Source organism: Chaetura pelagica, unplaced genomic scaffold (assembly GCF_000747805.2).
Source record: "Chaetura pelagica isolate M959 unplaced genomic scaffold, ChaPel_1.0 scaffold294, whole genome shotgun sequence".
In the NCBI taxonomy this organism is placed as follows: Eukaryota; Metazoa; Chordata; class Aves; order Apodiformes; family Apodidae; genus Chaetura; species Chaetura pelagica.
In genome coordinates, this window is record NW_009953068.1 from 985,867 (window position 1) to 1,007,951 (window position 22,085).

The 22,085-nt window shown below is 44.0% G+C and overlaps 1 protein-coding gene across 1 annotated transcript in view; it reads left to right on the forward strand.

Moving 5' to 3' along the window:
* ADRBK2 (adrenergic, beta, receptor kinase 2) overlaps positions 1-22,085 on the forward strand; it is a 78,664-nt gene that overhangs the window by 28,104 nt on the left and 28,475 nt on the right. The window contains exon 3 of the mRNA XM_009996858.1: positions 15,074-15,150. Within this exon, the coding sequence (XP_009995160.1) occupies positions 15,074-15,150 (77 nt within the window). The remainder of the gene's footprint in view (positions 1-15,073; positions 15,151-22,085) is intronic.

The window sequence follows — 22,085 nt, forward strand, 5'->3', positions numbered from 1 at the left end:
TATTATTATTATTATTATTATTATTATTATTCGGCTTTTTTTCGGTGGTTCCTCACGGGGCTGGACGGCGGAGCTGGTGCTGTGGGCAGGGGTTCAGGCTGGGGCCACAGGTTTTCCCCGGGGCTGAGGGAGCAGAGCTGATGTCCAGCAACGAGCTGAGCGGCTCTCAGGGCAGCTCCTGGGCTTCCACGGCTCTCACCGGCTGCCTTGACACGGCTGAGCCCCTTTCCTTGGGGTTTGGTGGTGAAAACAGCTCCTCTTTGCAACGACAGTCCCTGGCTGCGTGTGTGTTACAAAATCACCTGAGCGTCGCTTCCCCATCTATTGCTGAAATTAAGCTTTTCCTCTTTTTCGTGGCTCTCTGTGTATGTATATTTAAAATGAAGGTTTAGCCAGCAAGCAAAATACCGCAGCAGGGAAAATGTAACCCGAAATGTACTGCAAAACGTGTAGGTAATTTGCAAGCCTGCTGGTGGCCTAGCCCAGCAGTCTGCCGTGGTGAGAGATGGCTGAAGTGATCTCTTCTCACTCCTTCCCTTGTTTCTCTGCCTTTATGCTTGAATTTTGTGTAGCACAGCGAGGCTGAGGGGCAGGGGGGTGCCCAGCCCACAGCAGTCCCACTGAAACCTCAGAGAGGGAAGTTTGGCAGGTGTTTTGAAGGTGTGGGCTCTCTGGAAGGGTGAAGGTGCCTGTTTTTCTCCTGGAATGTGCAAACGCTGGTAAAAATGGTATCTAAAATTTAGTCTGTGCTGTTATCCCAAGGTATGGTGCTTTGCTGGGTGTGCTGGTGCTGCACATTGATCAGTGCTTGGGTTCTGTCTGTTCTGTCCTTAGTGGTGTGTAGTGGTGCTTCCCTGTCTGCCTCTCCCTGGGAGGGAACAGGTGGGGACATGCAGGGTGTGCAGGGGAATGTCCTTCCATCCAGCCCAGAGTGGTACCAGCACCTTGGTGCTTGTGTGGAGGCTCGAAAGCTGCTGCAGGCGCTGACATCCCCTGGTGCAGAGTGTGGCACAGCACAAGGCCTGGGCACCCTGCTGTGTGCTGCTTTCCTTCTCCAGGGTTCGATTTTTGTCACTGGCAGCTTCCCTGAGCCTGGGAAGATGGTTTGGCTGCGTCTGGGTCCACGGGGTGGGAGCTGGCAGCCTGGTGCAAGAAGTTTGACAGAGCAGGAAGAAAGGTGAAGGGTTAGGTGGCTGAAATGCCTTGCTCTTAGAGCTGCATGTAGAAGAACCTGGTTACAGATTGAAAGGAAAAGGATTATTTGCCCTCCCCCTGGACTGTCATGCTCTGAAGAAGGTGAGAAGCCTTCAGGGAGGGAGAGGTTTGCAGCTGTGAGTGTAAGATAGCTCAGCAGATGAATGAGAGGAAGCGTGGACATAAATGAGAACAGAGACTTACCTAAGCCTGGGACCACAAACGGCTCTAGGTTGCTTGAAATGACTGAACTTCTCAGCTTCTAACTGAAAACAGTAGGAACTAACTCACACAATAGGAAATTGTGACCGTTATTCTGGTGTCAGATGCCTTCTGGTTGGGTTTTTTTTGATCCCCCTCATTAAAACAGACAAACATACTTACATCTCCTGTATCACTAGCAAAGTGATTCATTTAGAATTATATAAATTGGATGGTTGAGTGCAGGTTGATATAGTAACAGTAAAAAAAACCCCAACACGCAAAGTCCTTTCTTACAAGTTTGAAATCTAGCAGTTTTTCCAAATGATTTTTTAAATTTGTGTCTGTGTGAGTGAGAGCAGCTCCTCAGAGGAGCCTGAGCACAGCGTTGTAACTCCAGGCTGCGAGCTGCCGTCCTCGCGCTCGGCTCCCGGCTGCCACTGGGATGGATAGCAGGAAGGTCACTGGAATATCACATCCATGCTTGAAAATAAACGTCTGGGCCTTACTGCAGCTCTTCTGGCAGGAATGTGTTTGGTGGTGGTTTATCTCTGCTGGGCGACCGCTGTGTCCTGCGCTGCTGACGTTATTGCCTCCAGAAATACGACAGAGGTTTTACCCCCTGTTGCAGCTGGTCTGTTTCTTGAAGTCTGGTACACCTGTCAGGGCTGTTTTATCTTTCAGACGACACTAAATGAAGTAACTGAGTTTACTGTAATGCAAATGTGAGGGGGCTTCCTGTTTACAAGGAAATAGCTGTAGTGCAGGCAGAATAAATTCCAAGGCTGCAGGCCAAGGCTTAGCAGCAAATAAACTAGGAGGTTCAAGAGTTTATTGGCCGTGGGGCTGATTATTGCTGAGTTTACATGAAGCATCCTCAGACTGTTTTTGTCCTGAAATCATTAAATATCACAGTTTGGGAAGAAAGAGGACAGGAAACACTAATGAGACAAGGGTGCCTAAGGAAGAGGCTTAGTGTGGTTTTGTTTGTTGTTGTTTGGTTTTTTTTAAAGCACCAAAACAAAACAACCCTTTTTTCATTCTCTGTCATCTGCTTTTCCTTCCCATCTGCATTTCCTCCTTTCATTCCTAAGAGCCTTGGCAAGAGCTGGGAAAGCTGCAGAATCTTTTAAGTTATGTCTTAAAAACCTGGTTTTGGGTAAATGTGCATGGCTGGCCAGAAGGGCTGTCAAAGGCAGAATAACCCTGCAGAAGTAGGACCTAAAATGGAAAAGAGGACATGCATATTGACATATGAGCAAATATGAAACTGTCTTTTTTTTTCTACAGAATTGCCATAAAAATTGTAAGTTTTGGGGGAAAGGTGTAAATTAACTGCACTCTTAATCTTGTAGGCTATTCAGCAGACTTCTGAAGCTTTTCCCTTTTCCATGTGCATTGTAGATTTCCCTCCCTCTGGTCAAAAGGAATGGAAGAACACTACAGAACAGCTCTTTTGATTGCCCAGCAGCTACTTCTGTTTTGAATAAAGGATTTGCATAATGTGAAGTTGAGAAAAACAGTCTGGGAGGTCAGGTAGAGGGACTGGCAGAGGGCAGGGGGCTGGCAGAGAGCTGGTGTGCAGCCCTGTGTCCTCCTGCTGCCTGGGCTGTCCTCGCCAGGAAAGTTCACGTTAAAGCCTCCATACTGTAAACATCACGTAAGCTCAGGGTGCTTTTGGTGTACAAATACCAAGGGCATGGTAACAAAACAGCATCCATCTGTCCAGGCTGCTCTTGCTGCAGTTGTAGATGCGTCTCATCTCTCCTTTTCTAACCTGCTTATTTCAGTAGTTTTCTCTCTTTCAAGTTAATTCTTGTCTCCCACCTTCTTCCTTTGGTCTCCTGCCTTCCTCTGAATCCTGCTCCTCTGAGGGAAGACACGTTGCAGTCACTTTTTTTTCTTAAAGTCACACTTCTACCGTGATGTTTTTTCCTCAGTTCTCATGCCATCTTCCCACTACCTCCAGAGATGAAAACTCACACACAGGTACCCAGCAACTTCTCCCTGGGGCAGTTCAGTCTGTGATGTGCTCTTTGCTTTCTTACCTAGTAATCAAACTGACTAATTTAAAACCCTGATTGAGGTTCACTGAATGCACAGAGGTTGCTTTTTATTTTGCAATTCCATCCTGAGCTATTTGTGATTTGCTTGCTTCCTGTTGCAGAGCTGAATATTGTTGAAACCCAAGTTACATCTCTTCCTAGGATGTCCTCTGCTGCTTCTGCTTTTTCAATTTTGTTCTCTTGGCTTTATTATACTCTTTCTCTGAATTTCAGTTGTTTCTTTGATGTGTCCTTCAGTGTGTTCTTGTGCCTCTTGAAACTTCTGTAACACCTTTAAAACTCCTCTGTGTCTGTGCTGTCAGTCTCTGTTCTCTGATGATGTTTTTTTCTGGCTTTACCACCCTCTTGTTGTGCTTACTCATTTAGAATGCTGTCTCCGAGAAGATTTTCCTGACAATTTTTCATGCAATTTTTGTGTTTATTGCTATTCTACTCCTGTCATCCCTGTGCATCTTTCTAGGTGCTGCCTTGTCTGTTTCTTCATGCTGGTTGGTTGGGGGCTTCTGCAGGGGGCACGTAACTCCCTGAAGGTGTCAGTGTCAGGGCTGCCAGCTGCTGTCCTCCCCTGTGGGAATCTCCAGAGAAAGAGACTCCACAACCTCTCTGGGCAGCCTGTCCCAGGGCTCTGTCACCCTCACGGTGAAGGAAGTTCTTCCTCATGTTGAGGTGGAACTTCCTGTGTTCTAGTTTGCATCCATTGCCCCCCGTCCTATCACAGGGCATGACTGAAAAGGGACTGGTCCTTCTTGCTTGACACCCACCCCTCAGATACTTATAGACATTAGTAAGATCCCTTCTCAGTCTTATATCTTCTCTAGACTGAACAGCTCCAGGTCTCTCAGCCTTTCCTCGTAAGACAGGTGTTCCAGTCCTTAAATCATCCTTGTAGCCTCTGCTGGACTCTCAAGTAAATCCCTGTCCCGATCCCTTTGCAACCCCTTGTTTCTGATGGCAGGTATGGGACCTGGAATGCCTGCTTGTGGTGTTGGTCTGCAGCAGGGCACGAGGAGGTCCAACCACATCTCATCAGGGATGTTCATACCACACCCCCTCCTTTCTCTGCAGGTTGTTTGGAGCATGGAGTGGCTCCAGGAAACTCCTGCTATGTTATGCTGCTGCTTCACTGTCTGAATGCAAATGGTAGAAACCTTCAAAAGTACCATTTTTAGGAAGAAAGTAGGCCCAGATTTTTCAAAGGCTTGTGCATTTTATTGTTATGTTTGGTTTTTTATTATTACTACTGGGCTTTGCAGGGAATGGTGCCAATGAATGCAAAATTAAGTAAGAGAGAATATGGCAGAGTACAGATCTGATGGTTCATTCAGATGAATTTGTGTCATGGCAACTTTAGCTTTGTTAGGTGATGGTACTTTATTGAAGCTTGTTCCATCTGCTCGTAGCAATAAAGACTCTACATTCTTTTAGCAGAACTACTTAAGCTTAGCTGTCTAAAATTTCAAAACCATTTAGTTTTTTGTTCAGCATGTACATTTCTTTTAGCATTGAGATGGTTTCTTGGTTATTTTTATCCCATTTCCAGTACTTCCTAAACATTGAGTTGAAAAATCTGAAGTAAGAAATTAAAACCAGCATGCAGGACACTCAGACTGTTTAAAATGGATTCATTGACATGTAATTTGTGAAACTACAGAAGGAAGAAGGATTCTAAATGAAATGGCTTTACAAACTCATTCATTATTTTGCAGCTATACTATATCACAGTGTTTTGGTTGAACTTTTCAGCGAAGAGTAAAGGAAGTAGAACTTTGTGAGACCTAAAGATTTCTGAATGTGGGGTGTACAGCAGGTGGGTTATTTCAAAAGCTGGGATAAGTGCTGTAGGTGACCCTGAAGCAGGTGTGTATTGGAGGTGAGCAGTGTGGATTTGTGCTTTTCAAGGTCAAGGTGTCCCTGTTACAGGGAGCATTCCATCATTCATGAGGAACTTCCCTGAAGCAGGTAGTGACCTACCTGAGCAGATGCATTCCATGTTCTGTGCTTTCCAAGGCATTGCCACCCCGTAGGTGCAGCCAGTATTTCTGAGATGGTGCCTGTCTTCTCATTTCAGTGAGGCAGCAGAGCAGCTGCCCATTTTTCAAGTGCTAAAGAAAGTTCAACCTTTGTGCCCCTGCCTGAGCTGCTGGGCTGGCTGCTCATGGTGGGGTATCCAGAGAGCAGGGTACACACGTGGCACCTGCTCATTGTGCTGCTGTCCTGCCCTAGACTATATATCTTTTTTTTTTATTGCCTTACTTCAAGTATTAAATTATTGTTGATTATTACAGTCAAGAAAGCCACCACTCCTTTAGTTTAATGCCATTCATAGGATTGTAGGTGTTTCCAAGGTTAGTTTACATGTTCAGGAACGATGGAGCATGTTGACTGAAGCTTGTCTTGTATCCTTCTTGGCTTGGGTGAAGAGGCTTGAATATTCACATGGCAACTGTTTGAGGAGGAGGAAAAAACTGACACTTTTTTTTCTGAACTAGCACCACAGGAAAGACTGAATATTTGTGATTTTATTATGGAATAGCTTATTCCTGCTCAGGGCGAGTGGAGATGACAGATTAGTTAGATTTTGTTTAGTAATTCAGCCTCCTCGCTGCTGTCAGTACAAGTTGTGATTGAGAAGGCAGAAACAAGATGGCTCTCTCCAATTAGTTTATTATACATACAGAAAGCTAGAGCTGTTAACGAAGTGGACTTGCTTTTTATCTCAAGCTAGCTCTGTACTACAGTAGTTTCTTGGGAAGACTGCATGTTTTAGGGATGGATCTGGAGCCTGTACAGGAGGGCTCCTGCTGGCTGTGGGTGCTGCTCTCTGGTTGGGTTCTCTCTCCCTAGGGAATCTGGGTCGTTATTTTTGGGATTGCTGTGTCTGGTACCTTGATAAAGGACAGGTCTATGCAGAAGAGCCTGGGAAGATGAAGGTTCTGCTGCAAAGCTCTTGCAGCTTTAACATACAGTAAATGAGAGGCTGGAAGAAGGGCCCTGTTGTTACCTGTGTAGTATAGGTTGGAAGCTGAGCTAGTCAGAGCATAAATGATGTTCCTTTGCTCACACACAGGACATTTGTCAGATGCAGTAGTTGATGTTATATTTCCCAAGCTGCAGATGAGCAGTGGAAGCCCTTGACTGTTTCAGCTCCCAAGCACATGCTGCTTAGAGTATCTCTAGGCACAGGAATGAGAGATCTAGCCTTAAGAGAGCTGTTCCAATTAGCTCCCCGGTGGGGATGCTGTAAGGCTGAGGCTCATGTTTTGAAATACAGACCTTCCCTCAGGCATCATTACCATAATTAAGAAAAAAGGTAAAGAGGATGATCTGCGAAGAAATCAGTCTGCAGTCTTGTGTTCCTGTGCTAAAACCAGAGTGTCGTTTCTAGGGAACTCTACCATGATGAGCTCTTGCTTTGTAGGTTTGTGTGTCTGTGTGATCCCGTGTGGAGCTGGTGCTGAGGGGCTGCTGGGACCTGCCTGGAGCCAGGGCTGGGGGTACCAAGCCCAGCTCGTGGGGCTGCTGCTGGTGTTGCTGTGGAAGATGAGTACAGGAAGATTTGTCTTTCAGTAAGGGTAATAAACCTTATAGCTGCTACTCCTTTTTAGGTATGACAGCTTTTCAGTGGCTACACCTTCCCATGTGAAATGTTTTCAGCAAGAGGCTGGAGCTGTAACATCAGGAAATGAATGTATGCAGCACTTGGTTTCTTTTCTGGTGAAATCGTGTGGAATGGCCTGATTTAATCTTCTTATCAATAATGGCATTTTTTGGTAATTAATAAAATTAGAAAAAAGCCTATCAGGAGCCGTCAGGTCCGGGTGCATAAACCAAATCACTTAATCTAATTGAACTAAATTGCTGTAAAAGCAACGGTTTCTAGCTGTAGAAAATACAGCTGTTTTCCACTTAAAGTGCTTCACCCTGTGCTTACTAGTTTATCTAAGAAAATAATTCCAATACCAAATAAACACCTATATAAATGTCTTGCATAAATAAAGGTTGCTGAGAGTTTAAGGACAAACTGCTTCCACCTAGAGCCCCCCCCCGACCCCTCCCAGTGTGGCAGGAATTTGTCTTGTCAGCATGTGCTATGTCTTGTTGAGAAGGGAGTTGGGGCAAGGGCAGATTGCTTGGGGTCAGGCAGAGCTCTGCACATCAAAGCTGTCATTAAATGCCACCAGAAGTTTGTGCTGCCCTGGACTGGCATCAGCTGCAGCCCAGGGGGCTCTGCTGGGACGCATCTTGCAGCAGCTCTGTATGGAGCTAGGAATAGATGGGTGCTCATCACCCACCTCTGCTTAAGGTGCAAGTGGGAAGAGCTCCAATAGCTTCTGCATCCTGCCAGAAGAAAGCTTCAGAGTAAGACCCTGCTGTCCCAAGGGGATGAATGAAGCATGCAGCTCTGGGGATGCCACTTGGCATCTTGCATTTCTGTTATTGCATTTCTGGCTGCCCTTTAATGTTTTGGCTTCTCTGGCTCCAATTCCCAACCCCTGGAGGGCTGTAGGGACAGCTGAGGTGGTGCCTCACAGGTGACTTTTCTTTCTGAGCCTTGCCATCATTATTTGCTGCTGCTCTTAACTCTCCAGCCTGGCTTCCCCATCTGAGTTTTCCCCAGGACATTCTGTTCATGTTCACATTTAACCAATTCTGTGTATCTGTGCATCAGGCCTCTGATTTTCAATTGCTTTTTAAAGCTGTTTTTGTTGTTGGTTTTTTTTTCACCCTGTGTTTTCCCAGTTGTCTTTCGTATTTGTTCTAATGATCCTGAAAATAACAGCCAGGTTAAATGCACAATGAGGAGAAAAAAATCAGTGAAGATGATTTGGCACTTTTGTTGTTTTGCTGCCAGAGAGTTGCTGCTGGGGGGCCTGGGTGCCAGCTCTGGAGCTGTGCTGTCTCCTTCCACCTGGGAGGAAAAAATAGGGGAACATTTCTGTAGTTTTAACATCTTTCAGGGAGTTCTGAGAAGGTCTGATTCTTAGGACAAATATTTCTTAAGAGCTTTCACTTTTGGTGAATCTTGCATTGCTAAACCTTTTGAATCCACATTTTATAAAAGGAAAAAAGGGAGAAGTTTTGGCTGTGAGGGCTGGGGGCTGTGAGGACTGGGTGCTGGTTGACCCTGTCATGCTTTCAGTTCAAAGGCCTCTGCAGCAGGATCTTCAGTCCAATTTTAACAACTTCATGATGGATTTGGATAGTGCAAATAAACATTTAAGGCTCTGTAAAACTGTGTCCTGAAACTGTAAATAAATCAGAGGCAAACTTAGTGTGTTTCAGTCAACATGTTGGCTGTAGTTCTTGGTAGTTCAGTTAATGTTTATACTCGTAGGCTACTTTTAAATAAAGTTGTAAACATTTATAGGTATGGAAAGAGTAAATAAAAAACACATATTCAGTAATTTTGTATGTGTTTTTTTAAAAAAAATAAATTATGATTGATTATTTAATTGCAGTAGGAGCAAGGAAATGTGATTTTCCTCTGGTTTCTTTCTTGTAATGACTCAGTAGCAGCTTTCTGGTGGAAGGGCAAGTCCTTGACCTTACAATTCAGTGTAATTATTCCTGAAAAATTCATGTACTTAGAAGCTTTTATATTAGTTTCAGATTTCACCAGTGATAATGCAGATGATGACAGGGAGCATGAGGATAGTGCGTAGTTTGAAACCGTAGCTATGCAACTATTGCTCTTGGCTCCCTTGTTGTAAACTTTCTCCATTAATATAATTTGCATAAGTGAAGCTGTTTGGTCTCCTGGATGAGCTGTGTGCACCAGAGGGGGTTGTGGGAGAGTCTTGCTGAGCTTTAATCCCTTCCATTGCAAACAGGGTTCTGGGGTGGAACATGTTGTTAATCATCCTTGACAATTATAAGAGCATTAGTTCACTGCAGTGAGCTGACTTGCCAGCGGGCTTAGCACTGACTTCTGAGGGTGTGAAGAGAGAAAATGGGATAGGAATAGGGGAGCTTGGGACAGGAGATGGCAGAGCCTGTGTCCTCTGCCAGGTGATGTGTCCTGCTGTGGGTGCAGGGCTGGGGCAGGTGGACACAGTCACAGATGTGCTGTGCTTAGAGTGGGAGGATGTTGCTTGGCTTTGCTGCTTGCTACTGCGTTTGTCAGCTGATGGGACTAAAAGGAGGAGCATGAGCCCTAATCAATGAAGCACTAAGGGTCACTGGTACTCCTGTGTTAAATGACTCCTGTGTTAAAAGTCAGTTGGGTATTGCATTGCTGTCAGGGGTATTCTATTATAGGGTGCTTTGCATCACGAATTGCCCAAACGAAAGTTGCAATGTGTAAAATGCTCCTTACAGCATCTGAGAACAAAATCATTTGGAGAAGTATTAACTTCTGCTGAACTTTGAGCTGGGTACAAGTGTGAGAGGAAGCAAAATGAAACGGATTTGGGTGTTTGTGATACATTTGCTATTTTTACCTCTTCCATAGGTGAGAAACGAGTTCTTTTTTATTGTCTGCCCTTTGCATTCACCCCTGAAGTGGAGTGTTAAGATCACCTGGGGACTGTGATCAGTGACTCATTGCAGTTCACAGCCTTGTTCAAGGGGAGTTTTCTGTTCAGCTGGAGAGGCTCTTCATGCCAGTGCTGAACATATTATGAGAAAATAATAGTATCATTAGTAATCAGTTACACAGATCTACTCTCTGTTGAGGTATTTCTTTCCTTCTCCCTGTTGTCTTCTGTGACCTGGGATTTTTTTCCTATGCTGCAAAACCTCAGTAAAAATACTTCTAAGGGGGAACTGCTACTAATGACACATTGGTAGTATTGTATTTCAGACTTTCAGATTTTCTTGTCATTTCAAACTGGGTCTAAGTGGGCGTCGTTATTTTCTGCCTGGAGGGAAGCTGAGGTCTGCAGGGGCTTCATGAGAGCCTCTGTGTCTGGGGGCTGTGTCTCTGAGCAGAGCGAGGACAGGAGAAAGAAAACGGAGGTGAAAGCTGGATGGGGCAAGGGAACATGATAAATGTGAGAACAGGATAAGAGAGAGCTTTGAAAAAGGGGAATAGGGAATGATAAGAAGGAAGAATAAATGGAGACAAGTGACTGGAAAGTGACGGTGTGGAAGGGGGATTCTCAGTGCAGGGAGTAGGGCAGCGTGGAAGGGTGACAACCAAAGGCTGTGGTAATTTAGTGCTGTATATAGAGCATTTTCTTGAAATAATATTGGCATTTGAGTAGTTTTTGGATGTTCCAAGAGCTGAGTGGGCTGAGTACAGGATACGCATGGGACAGAAGGATGATACCTGCCCTGACAACAGGGAGCAGGAAAAGAAGAAACAGCTTTGTTTCACCCACTGGCGATCGGAGGCCCATCGTGTTTATGACTTGCCCAAGATGATACAGGAAATGTTGGTAGAGTTAAATACTGAACCCTGCTCTCCTCAGGGCAGTCTCTGTAAAGCTGCCATTTCATTCTTGTTTTAGTTTCCTGTTCTCCTCTTTCTATTTCAGGTTATAGGTCAATATATTAGTGAGTGTCATCATTCATTCTTAATGTAGGTGTGATACTGAAATGTTTCCAAAAAGGCCAAATGTGTTTTTTCAAGCTGTGGTGTGTATCTCTACAATAGATAATATCCCACAAATTTGAAGTCTTAATGATTTATAAGAAAAAATAATGCTGTATTATAATCAATAAATAAAAGCTCCTTTAAGATACAGTAGTAAAAAGGACAATAGTAAGTAACTCCTTGATCTGGTTCCAGTAGTAAGAGTATGTATATGTATCCAAATCACAATCTCTTTCTTTACTTTCAATGTACCTCTGGGGATAAAGTCCATGCAGCTTTAAAACTAATAGCAGAACTGTCAGGACAGGTCAAAGTGAATGCTGCTTATTTCATTTTCCTCCATAACTTCTGTGTCTGTGCCTGGATCCGTCGCAGTTGTACTCTTGTACAAGCGTCCTTTTCTCTGAAAAAGAACATAATGTGTTTTCCTCTTGGTTCTTCCAAAGATGTGCTTTCAGGGAGGCACTTCTCACCTGTCCTGACCTTGGCACCATGGCTGTGCCTGTGTCCTGCCAACCCACACGTCTGCAGGCATGGAGAGCTTTGCGATTGCAGAAAGGGTTTTAACATTGGAGTTTGCTTTTCAGTGGATTTCATTGATCAAGTTTGAAAGACCAGAACACTGCTATAGTCACTAGAGCTTCGAGGTGCAGCTTAAAGCTCCTTTCAACAGGTGCTCCTGCTCATGCCTGCAATAACCCCCTTTCCTGGAGCAGTGGAAGAGCTGACCAGGTTAGAGCGACCTGTGCTGCCCGCAGTGGTTTGCAGTTGGTTGATGATGCCAGTAGTCATCTTTCTGCTGCTCTTGGGCAGGCAATGTGCTGGGGGCTGCTTCACAAGCTGGGTGGTTTGGTTCAGCTCTTTTCTTGAAGGGCATCTTCTCTTGGGGACTGCAAGAGATGAGCCCTTCATCCATGCTGTGGTGTCCTGCTGCCCCAGCCCGCAGCATTGGTGCAGTGCTGGGGATCCAGGGGCTTGTTCTGTTGGCATTAAGAAGCTCTCCCAAAACTCCTCTTCTGTCTGGCTACAGCCAGTTCTCTCTGGCTCAACTTGGTGCAGGTGTCGTGGGCAAAAGGCTGCCCTGTGCTCCCAAGTACCCGCTCAAATAAGTGGTTAAACCAGAGGAGAGGTATCCACAGTCTGAATTCTCACCAAATTTTAAGCCTGATTTTCTATTCCTCCTAAATATAGTTGTCTTGTTATCTCGGTTGACTTGTGGCATGTGGACAGCAAACTAAGCCTTTCTGAAATGTTTGTTATTTGCTGTTTTCTTCCTCTCTGAAATAAAAAATATATGAACAAAAGGTTTTGCTACGGATGTGCTTTTGTTTCTGGAGTCTCCCTGGATTCTGTTTCTAGCCAGCTTTTGTCTCTGCTTATTTTGAGCGTTGCTATTAAGGTAGATCATGCTGTGAACTGAGATGAACTTATGCAAAAAGTCCACATCTCACATTAGCTGTTTGCACTGAAAGCATTTTTGGATATGGAAGGCTTTTCAGAAATGGCTATTTTCTATCAAGTGCAGCTTTTAATCCCAGATTGTTTACGTGTTGGACATCTAATGGTTCAATATACAAAAGCAGAGGGGGAACCTTCCTTCCTGTTTGTGGAATGTGCTAGGCTCCATTTTAAAATTTTCCATCCTTCTGAAGGATATAAGAATTCTACCTTTGTTTCTTGTGAACTCGTTAGGATTTTTACCTTTAAATTCCATGTGAGAATTGGAGGGTGATTATTCTGGGTAGTCATAAACCACTCCAAGTAATTTGTTCCTATTTATTCATATGGATATGGAGAAATGATTTTGAGGGGGTGAAAGTGGGTTGCTCAGAAGCTGGAATGCAACGTGGACTCCTGTAGCCTGTCATCATTTTACAGATTTGTTCAGCCCCTGTAGCTGCACAAACGTTTTGTTCCTTTGACATGTTGCCCATCAGACCAGAAGTACTGGATGTGGAGGGAGAGCAGTGCCAGGGAGAGCTGTTCCTTACACAATCACACTGTTTTCCTGGACACTTCAGTCATACGTTAAATTTTTCATTATCTTCTCCCATTGTCTAGACTGAGATGTTTATGTAATTCCTTGCAGTGCACTTGTCAGAGCAGAGGAAAGCTTTCTTGATGTCATTATTGTTAAAAAGGCTTATGATGTTACTAATGGTCTGGCGGTCCGTGGGAACAGGACATGGCGAGGAGGGGTGGGGGCTGCTGGGCTGGGGAGGGGGCAGGCTGAGGGCTCTGGAGGTGCAGACCATGCCTGTTTGTTCATGGTCCTCCTGGAAGGCTGGGAGATGGGGGAACATTTGGCTGGGAGGAGCGGGCTGCAGCGGGATGGAGAGCTGCAGGGCTCTCCTCGGCTAATGAAGTTCTGCAGTCACAATTTTAAACATTTTAAGCTAGGATATCTGGGTATTTATGATGGTTTGTTGTTTTTGTTTTGTTTTGTGTGTTTGTTTTTTTTTAATTTACCTGTAGAACAGGCTCCCAGACTTTGCAGTTCTGTCAGTTATATGATAAATTCTACTTTACTACCTCACTTGTCCCAAGTACAGAACGTTATCTATTTACTGCTTCCTTTTCATTTGAAATCAGTATTTATTTTAGATTATTAATATACAGTTAGTAGGCCTGGCTTTTAATGGGCAAACAAAAACAGCTAGCAAGTTTGTCACTGAATAATGGTATTAAATATTTTTTTTTCTGACGAGAAGTAGTTCAGAGTTCACATTTTACATGGTTTAGGTGCTGTCTTATTCTATAGAAATGAGTGATATTTAACAGTCTTGTTTAGAGCATGAGTACTTTGTACTGGGTATTTGTGGCTATTTTAATTTTAAAAAAGCAGTGTGGATGAAAATAATAAATTTTAAAATGGGGAAAAGAAAAAGTCTAGTGGAATTTTGACTTCATACTATGGCCCCATCGTTGTTCTACCAAGGCACAGCACTGCTGGGCTGCATTGATTTTAAAATTGATGTACTTGTATTGTTGCCTGTATGAAATTTTTATGGGCATTATATTAAAATGAATATTGAGGTTACTTGATGAATAAAGGAAATCTTTATTAATGTGGTTTAAATGAGTGATTGTGACATTACAAATTAGGCAAAGTAGCTGTTAAGTGCACAGCAGCGAGCTGGGCCTGATGGAGCTTCTCCTGGTGCTGTGGGAGCAGCTGCTGTAGCTGCAAGGGACTCGTGCCTTCATTTCTTAAGGTGCAGCCTGGTGCAAGGGGAAGGGAATGAAGCCATGACCAGCGTGGGAAGGGCTCCCCTGCTACTGATAGTGCCTGTGGGCTCCTGCCTACAGGCTCTGTTTTGAGGGAAAACACCCGGTGTTTGGTGCTCCAGCTCTTGATGGCTCCATTCAATCTGCAAATATCTAACTGGGATCAAAACCCAGGTGGGCAAACCCAGGGAGAGCTCTCCTTGAAACCTTGCTTCTTGCTTCTGGAGTGGCACTTGGTGAATGGGACTGTGCTTAGTCTCCCATGGGTTTTTTTCCAGTTTTTGCTCAGTTGTGGCATTTTGGAACCTTATTAGATAACTGTGATTCTTGATTCTAGCAACACCACACTGGGTCATGTAGGCTATTGATATGTTGAACTAGAGTTGTAAAAGCTATGTATCTTTTACACTGAATAAGTGCAACCACTAGTACTTTACACTGCGTGATACTAATACAGTGGGGAAAAGTGATTTTTCTGGAGTAGCTCAAACTCCAAGAACCTTTTAAAAAAAACACAACACATTAAAAATCACAGCATCAAGACTGCAAGGCTAATTTTAGGCTAGTGAGGTGATGCCTGAGAAGGTATTGATAGGTGAAGACTTAATTTTCATAAAATAATTTGCAATGTTGAATTCACAGAACTCTCTGTGTTAGTGACTTGAGGTTAATGGCTGCAGTGCCATTAACTCATGGTCCTGAGGCAGAGCAGCAGCTGATGGTCAGTGGGATCTCATTTTGCCTGAGTCTTTTCCATTGACGTTTCATTTTAGTGGCCCTTTTCTCCCAAGTATGTTAAAGCTGTGGTTTAAAATAAGCAATTCCAAGTAACCTTTTTTTCTTTCAGCATCCGCAGTGTTATGCAGAAATACCTCGAGGAAAGGGGTGAATTAACCTTTGACAAGATCTTTCATCAGAAAATTGGTAAGTCATATTTCAGTAAAAAATGTTACACTCCTAAATATTTTGAAGGTTGGCTTGCCTGCCACTTCTCTGTATTAACTGCTGGAAAATCAGTGTTTTTTATGGTCTGAAGAGCACTGGAATATGGGCAGGAGTTAGTTAAACAAGGGCCTTAAATAAAATGAAATGTTGTGAAAGGCAAGATGAATCAAGGCAATCTGTCAACTTAACTTCATGTTCTGGGAAACACTGGAAAAATAATTAAATTATTTGGAAACATCGAGGAGAAAATTATATTACTTGGTATGGGCTTGTCAACAAGATAATGTGTGACATCAGTTAAACAACTTTTTTTTTTTTTTAATGTATGCAGAGTAATAAGCCTTAGTGATAAGGGAGCAGTAGTAGAAAAGATAACAGAAGTGTTGTCTTGGCTGTCTGGTGTTGTGTTCCTGCTGGGAACACAGGGAGATGTGGCCTAGGTGGGATTGCTGTGTGCAGTGGGCAAAACTGTTGGGAAAATTGCTGTGAGGAGCAGTTCTCAGTTCTCCTGTGTCAACAGGGGAGGATGTTTCCAGGGAGTTTGCACCAGAGCATCAGAGATGAGTTTCTCTGCAGCATTTTAGTTAACAGTGAGTGCTGGGATGAAGAAGCTCTGTGTTGTGCGTGTGTGCTGGGCAGGACTGTAACCATGGCCAGGACAAGGACAGAGTTACAAAACATCTCCATAAACCAGAGGAGGGGAAAAAATGCAGTACTTCTGAGTCAAAACAAGCAGTGTCCTCTACACGTGTGCTGGAGTAATTCCAGAAGTACAGAATGAAGAACCAGTGAACAGGTCAAAGTTTTTAGTAGTCTTGGCTGCTACAGGGAGCCAAGGTTGTGTTGTCTCAGCTGGATCACACAGCTAGATAGAAAATCAGGGTTGTGGCCAGTGAAGTGTGTAATCCTCTTCTGGCAGAATATTGTGTGCATCCTGGCACTCAGCTACAAAATATACATGAACCTGCTGGGAAGGGTCCAGGAAAGAGCAGACCTTAGCAGTCTGCTAAATGTGACCTAGAAGGAAGTACTGAAATAGGGCGTTACGTGGGCGATGAAAGAGAGAAGTGAGGTTGGACAGTCTTCAGAAACAGCACGTTGCAGAAATAAATGGTGGGGTTAGTCAGTTTTCCAGAGGCTTAACATATGAATGAAAAAGTTTGGATGGGAGTAAAACCATCATAGTAGGAGGGTAGTAAAGTAGGGGAATAGGTTTCACCGGGGGCTCGTGAAGTCTTTGTCCATTAGATCCAAGGAGTGGATTGGCATTTAAAGGCTTCTCCTTTAAAAAAAAAACCTAGTCAAACAGAACAGCTTATCTGTAATGATATTCCTATTTCTGTAACTGAATACTTGTCATTAATAGTAGGCTCCAAAGGACAGAGGGGAATGTTGCAGTTATTTTGATAAGTCATAGCAATTATAGTTGGGTAACTGTAACCCTGGAAGGATGTTACCTTTCTTTTTTTCCCCTTCTTGGTAGGCATCACATCTGGAATTCTGAAGCCCAGAGTTTCATTAACATATTAGCTTCTCACCCAGATCTTGAGATGCATAGTTCACAGATGTGCAAGGAGCTTTTCTTCTTTTCTGCCCTGGGTACAGTCATAGCAGTACTTGCCCTCTGTTACCTGGAAATGAGGAGGGCTTCTCTGACCACTTTGCTGGAGTTTCAGTTGCTTCTGAAGTTGGTTGCTTTTGAAGTAGGGTTCAGAATGGAAGAAAAAAAAAAAGATTAAAGATAAACATTACTCTTTTTAATAGAAGACTTTGCATTGCAGTGGAAAATACTGTATTTCCTTGCTGTGGTTGTTCATTTAAATTTTATTGCATTTTCTAGCTAGTTCTTTGCCATTAAATTAGTTCTGTTTCCCGACATTACCATAATTGCTTGTGGTAAAGTACCTTCAATTTTAGGCAAGCATTATGCAGAAGGCTGTGAAAATAAATATAGTGAGGTAATTAAAAGTCTAATCACCTTTTTACTCTTGTTGTTATCTCTCTGTATGGCAAGGATGTGGAGAAGCAGCATCTGAGGCTGGATCAGCCTGTGCTGCTCTGTGATGAGTGCAGCTCCTGCTGGGGGGTTTAAATCAGTCTGACTCAAATGACTCCTTGCACATGAGCTGTAATTCTGCTGGTTCACCCCCTTGCTGCTGACTCTTCCTATGCCTTTATTTTCTCAGTTAAAGAGCTGTCTAGTATACAGTGCCTTATCCCTATATGCTAATGACAGAACTTACCAAGCTCCCTATTTTTCACTTTGGCAGGCAGTGTAGATGAGGACTGTTAAGCTTTTTTTCCAGACATTTTGGAAATTCTTCCTTAGTACCCTTCTGTCAAATGTAAAACCCAGGGCTTTGATCAGTTGTCTGGTGCAAGTCTTTCTGCTGTCCTGTATGGAGTCGTTCCTGTTGGATGTTTTCCTAGGAGTATGTCTAATTATGGTGCTGGCCTTCTCAGCTGCAAGTGTTGATCCTTGCTGAGCCCTTAAATCCTTCCAGGACCAGTGCTTGCCAGGTCCCACTGTAAAAGATTGGCCCTCCCAGCTCCCCATGGTGTGCAAATGCAGTGAATCCCAGTGGCAGCTTGGGCTTGGAAACCCAAACCTTTGCCCTTTAGGATCAAAATCAGAGCAGGAAGCTTGGCCAGCAGGCAGCAGCCTCTCGGGATGGGAATGGGCAGGAGGCTCTGCAGCCTTTGCATAAACAAGTGTCTGTCCTCTGATTACATCTTGCTCTTCAACAAGGCAAATCGTTGCTCTCGTTGCATGAAGATGGCAGGGCTGTTGGCAGGAGCCAAGCTCCAGAGAGATCTTGGACTCTCTAAGAATCTCCTAATGAGTCAGAGGACACTGGAGATAATGGAGCCACCCAGAGCAGGGCTCTGGCAGCGCTTCCTGGCCCAGCAGCCGCTCTTTCCCCAGAAGCTGCTTCCTCCACAGCAGAAGCTTCATGGGGAAGTACAGCTTGTCTCAAAGCAGAGTGCATAACCACCTTCAGCCAGTTTTCTTTTTACCACATCCTGTTTGCTACAACACCAGATTATGTGTGTTTGCTTTAGAAAAAGAAAGACATTTTCTGGTATCCACGTATGTGTAATGACCTGTGGAACCCACGCTCCCTCACGGTGGGGGAAGGTGGGCAGGTGGGGCTGTCCTGCTCCAGGACGTGCTGGTCTCTTCCCCCAGAAGCTGCTTCCTCCACAGCAGAAGCTTCATGGGGAAGTACAGCTTGTCTCAAAGCAGAGTGCATAACCACCTTCAGCCAGTTTTCTTTTTACCACATCCTGTTTGCTACAACACCAGATTATGTGTGTTTGCTTTAGAAAAAGAAAGACATTTTCTGGTATCCACGTATGTGTAATGACCTGTGGAACCCACGCTCCCTCACGGTGGGGGAAGGTGGGCAGGTGGGGCTGTCCTGCTCCAGGACGTGCTGGTTGCAGAGGGCAGGGTAAATGTCTGCTGTAATGTGCATTGCTGCTGGGTGCATTGGGGACCACAGCAGGGAGTGGAGCTGCCAAAGGAGTGAATTAGGTCATAATATTACTTTAGAACAGGATCATTGTGGTGATTAAAGTTAACCGCTTTGGAGCGAACTCGTTGCCCGTTATAGTTCAGTGACTCTTATGTCTGATACTGGACTTAGTCACAAATTGCATCTACCTAGTGGGCAGTGAGTCAAGTTGGCTTAGAAATTGTGGGGTGTGACAATAAAGCATCCTGCAGCTTCAGGTCCTGGCTCAGGTTTGGTCTTGGTGGCTGCGTGGAAGCTGGTGAGACATGGCAATTTGTCTCCACCCTTCTCAGTTTCTCATCGGTTACACAGAGCTGTTGGGTTTGGGTTTTGGGGAAGGATGAGAACATATTTTAGCTGTTTCAGCAGCTTTTCATACTGCAATCTAAGCTTTTCACCTGGCCTAGTAAGTAACTTGCATTTTTTCCCCTAAAGGCAGATCTTACTTCTGCTTTATTTTCCTGAAATTTAACACTTGTAAAAAGAACCAATTAAAAAAAACTTGTAGTTGATGTAACAAGTTACAAACTTTTTTTTCTTTGTATTTACCGTCTAGTTTTTTTATTAGTGAGGAATGATCTTTCTGGGGTGATTCATTTCACTGTCCTTGCCATCCCCTGAAATCAGCAGGCTCCATGTTGGAGGTCTTCCCAGCCAGGGTGAGCGTGTTGCCATCTGCACCAGCGCTGCCTCCCACACACGCATGTCTGCTGAGGGGCTCTCTCCATCTGATCTGCTCCCTCTGTACTGCTACAGCTAAGTATAGCTAATGCATATTCTGGTAGCTTTTTAGCTAAGTTTCCAGAGCAGATGAGCTTTCGGTCTATTATATGGTTCCTTCTGCATGGACAGCCTACCCTGTGTGGAGGGACTCTGCCCCCTGCTTTAGAGGGAAACACTCTCCTGGCTGTGCTGCTTCCCCCACCTCTGTCATAGGGAACTTGCTGTGGGAAAAAAAAGAATCAACCAACAAGAAACTAGGGTGAGAACAGCTAAAGAGTTTTGGGGTTTTTTTAGGGCAATGAATCATGCATTCTATTGCTTGTTTCTCTAGTTAGGGGCTCATCATGTTTTATTGTTTCAGAATTTTGATGCTAATAATTAGATGGATCTTAGGTTAAAATCGGTTGAAAAAAACATTCTTGTTCTTCCTCTTTCTGTTGCCAGTGTGGTGGCACAGTGCACTGCACTCCCCAAGAGACCTAAAAATAACAGGCTGGGAAAAGTACCTCCCTAGAGCATTATTTAAGCTATTGTTTAATTTAAGCATAAGATCTATGTACCGTTAGCATTCGGAGCTAATTAAATAGTCCTCCGAGGAAATAACAATGGAAGCAATAAAACTTAGTTGGGAGTAAAGAAAAGCACGTGGGGTTTTGGCTATCAAATGAGCAGGGGATGACAAAATCCTTCCGGGAGGAGGTTGGTGGTGGGAAGGGGAGGCTGCACAAAAGCCTGTGCTAAGTGTCTTTAAAAACTGAGAGTATTTTTAGAGCCCAAGTCACCCAGGGACACACTTCAGCTACTGATCTAAGGCGTGAGTGATTGAAGGTGTCACAGCCTTGGACTTGTTTCTTAACAGTGTTTGAGAGACTTGTAGGACTGTGAAAATTTTTCTTTGGTATATTGCTGCTAAATAGTGTGCAGCCATATGATGGGGAAAGTTACTTGGTGGGTGGGATTTCTGTAGCAGCCAGAAGACAGGTTGGTTGTTCAAGTGGTTTTAGTCTGTGGTTCTGTTTCTGACCTGAGAAAGAGCTGCCATGCAGGAACAGACACCATCCAAATTAGGAAGTGACTATCTGAACAAAAAACCCCTGTATTTAAAATACTGTTTGAAGACTGATCTTCTTTCTCACCTTACTACTTATTTTCAGTTCAAGTCTAGACTAAAGCTGGGATTGTGGATGGTCTGCAGGAGGCCAGTATTCATCTGTTGGACCTGGGCTTCCCTTGCACAGTTCATACCATCAGTTAAAAACAACACAAAACCCAAACCATAAGTTGGAAACTGATTGTAAACTGAAAGAGAAACTATCAATGGCAGACATCTCGCAGAGGAGCTCCCCCTTTACAGCCATTCTCCACTTGTATCAAACTGGGATGTGGACACTGAAAAAGGGAGAATAAGCACTTGGAGCTGCCTTATAATACTTGGTCTGCTTTGCTGTATGCAATTTGCTTTTCACCAGATTAGTGTTAGTTTCAGATCCAGTTTTCGTGTCATAATTTAAGTGTTACTGAAAACTAAATTTCTTTCAACATTTGTGGTTAAATAAACATGATACTTGCATGAATTACATTGAAGATCATTCAGAGGGATGCTGACAAAGCTTTCTGTTGTAGATTCTATGTGCATTTTACCTGCAGGCAGTTTTAAGGAGGTGTCTGTCTGTCTTGGAATGTCAGGGACATAGGAACCAAAGTCATTACAAAACAAATGTATGTTTTCATTTTCTTTTTTCTTCTGCTCATAAATAACTGAGCTCAGAGCTCTCTGGCCCATTGCTGGTGGTTTCCCCTGAGGTACAGGCAGCCCTGCTGTACAATCCCTGTTTCCCTCCTCCCCCCAGGAATTTCTCAGTCAATCCAAAACAGTTGCACTCCCATGAAACAATTCACAGCCCAATTAAACCTCTAGACACCACTGTGAAATAGGTAAGTATTAGTTTTCCAAGTCTGTAATGTGGCATAATAACAACTTTAATGAGTTTTACCTGCGTAGCTCTGTAGTACTAATAAACCAGATTCTCTGAGCCTGCTATTGCTACTCATTCTTCTCAGTGGGGTAACTCATTAGTAACAGGAGAAGCTCAGAAACCAGACTAAGAAAGAGTAAGTAGAATCTAAATTACTGAAGCTATTAAGTCTTCTGACTTTCAGCAGTACTTTAAGAGATGGAGCAGTTAGGAAGTCACAGAGCGGAGAATCTGGAGAGGTTTGGCTGTCAATTATGTCATTAATACATTTGTGGAGCAGAGAACAGACATGGATATTTGCTAAAGCCTTTCAGCTGCTTTTATTGTCCTATACCAATAACTGGCCTATACAAAACTGAAGCCACATACCACTCACAACCCCCCTGGGGAGTTGGTCCAGATTTGCAAGGTTCAGAAGGTCCTGGGGTGCAGGGGGTGAGTAATGCACAGCATCAGACCTCCAAGTCTTCAGGCTCTGTGGGCAAACGGATCAGTGACCTTAGAGGTAGTTGCTTCTCCCTCTCCTGGCCTCTTTCCACCAACAATGTTAATGTCTGTCCAGGTCTCCATGATGTTCTGCTCTTGGATGGCAGCCTGGCTGTGGTGGTTGGATAGGTAGGTTCAGAAACAGGCAGAAGAGTTTCTTCATGTTTCAAGAGACTTCTGCCAATAATTTCTTTCATTATAAGGGGAAAGA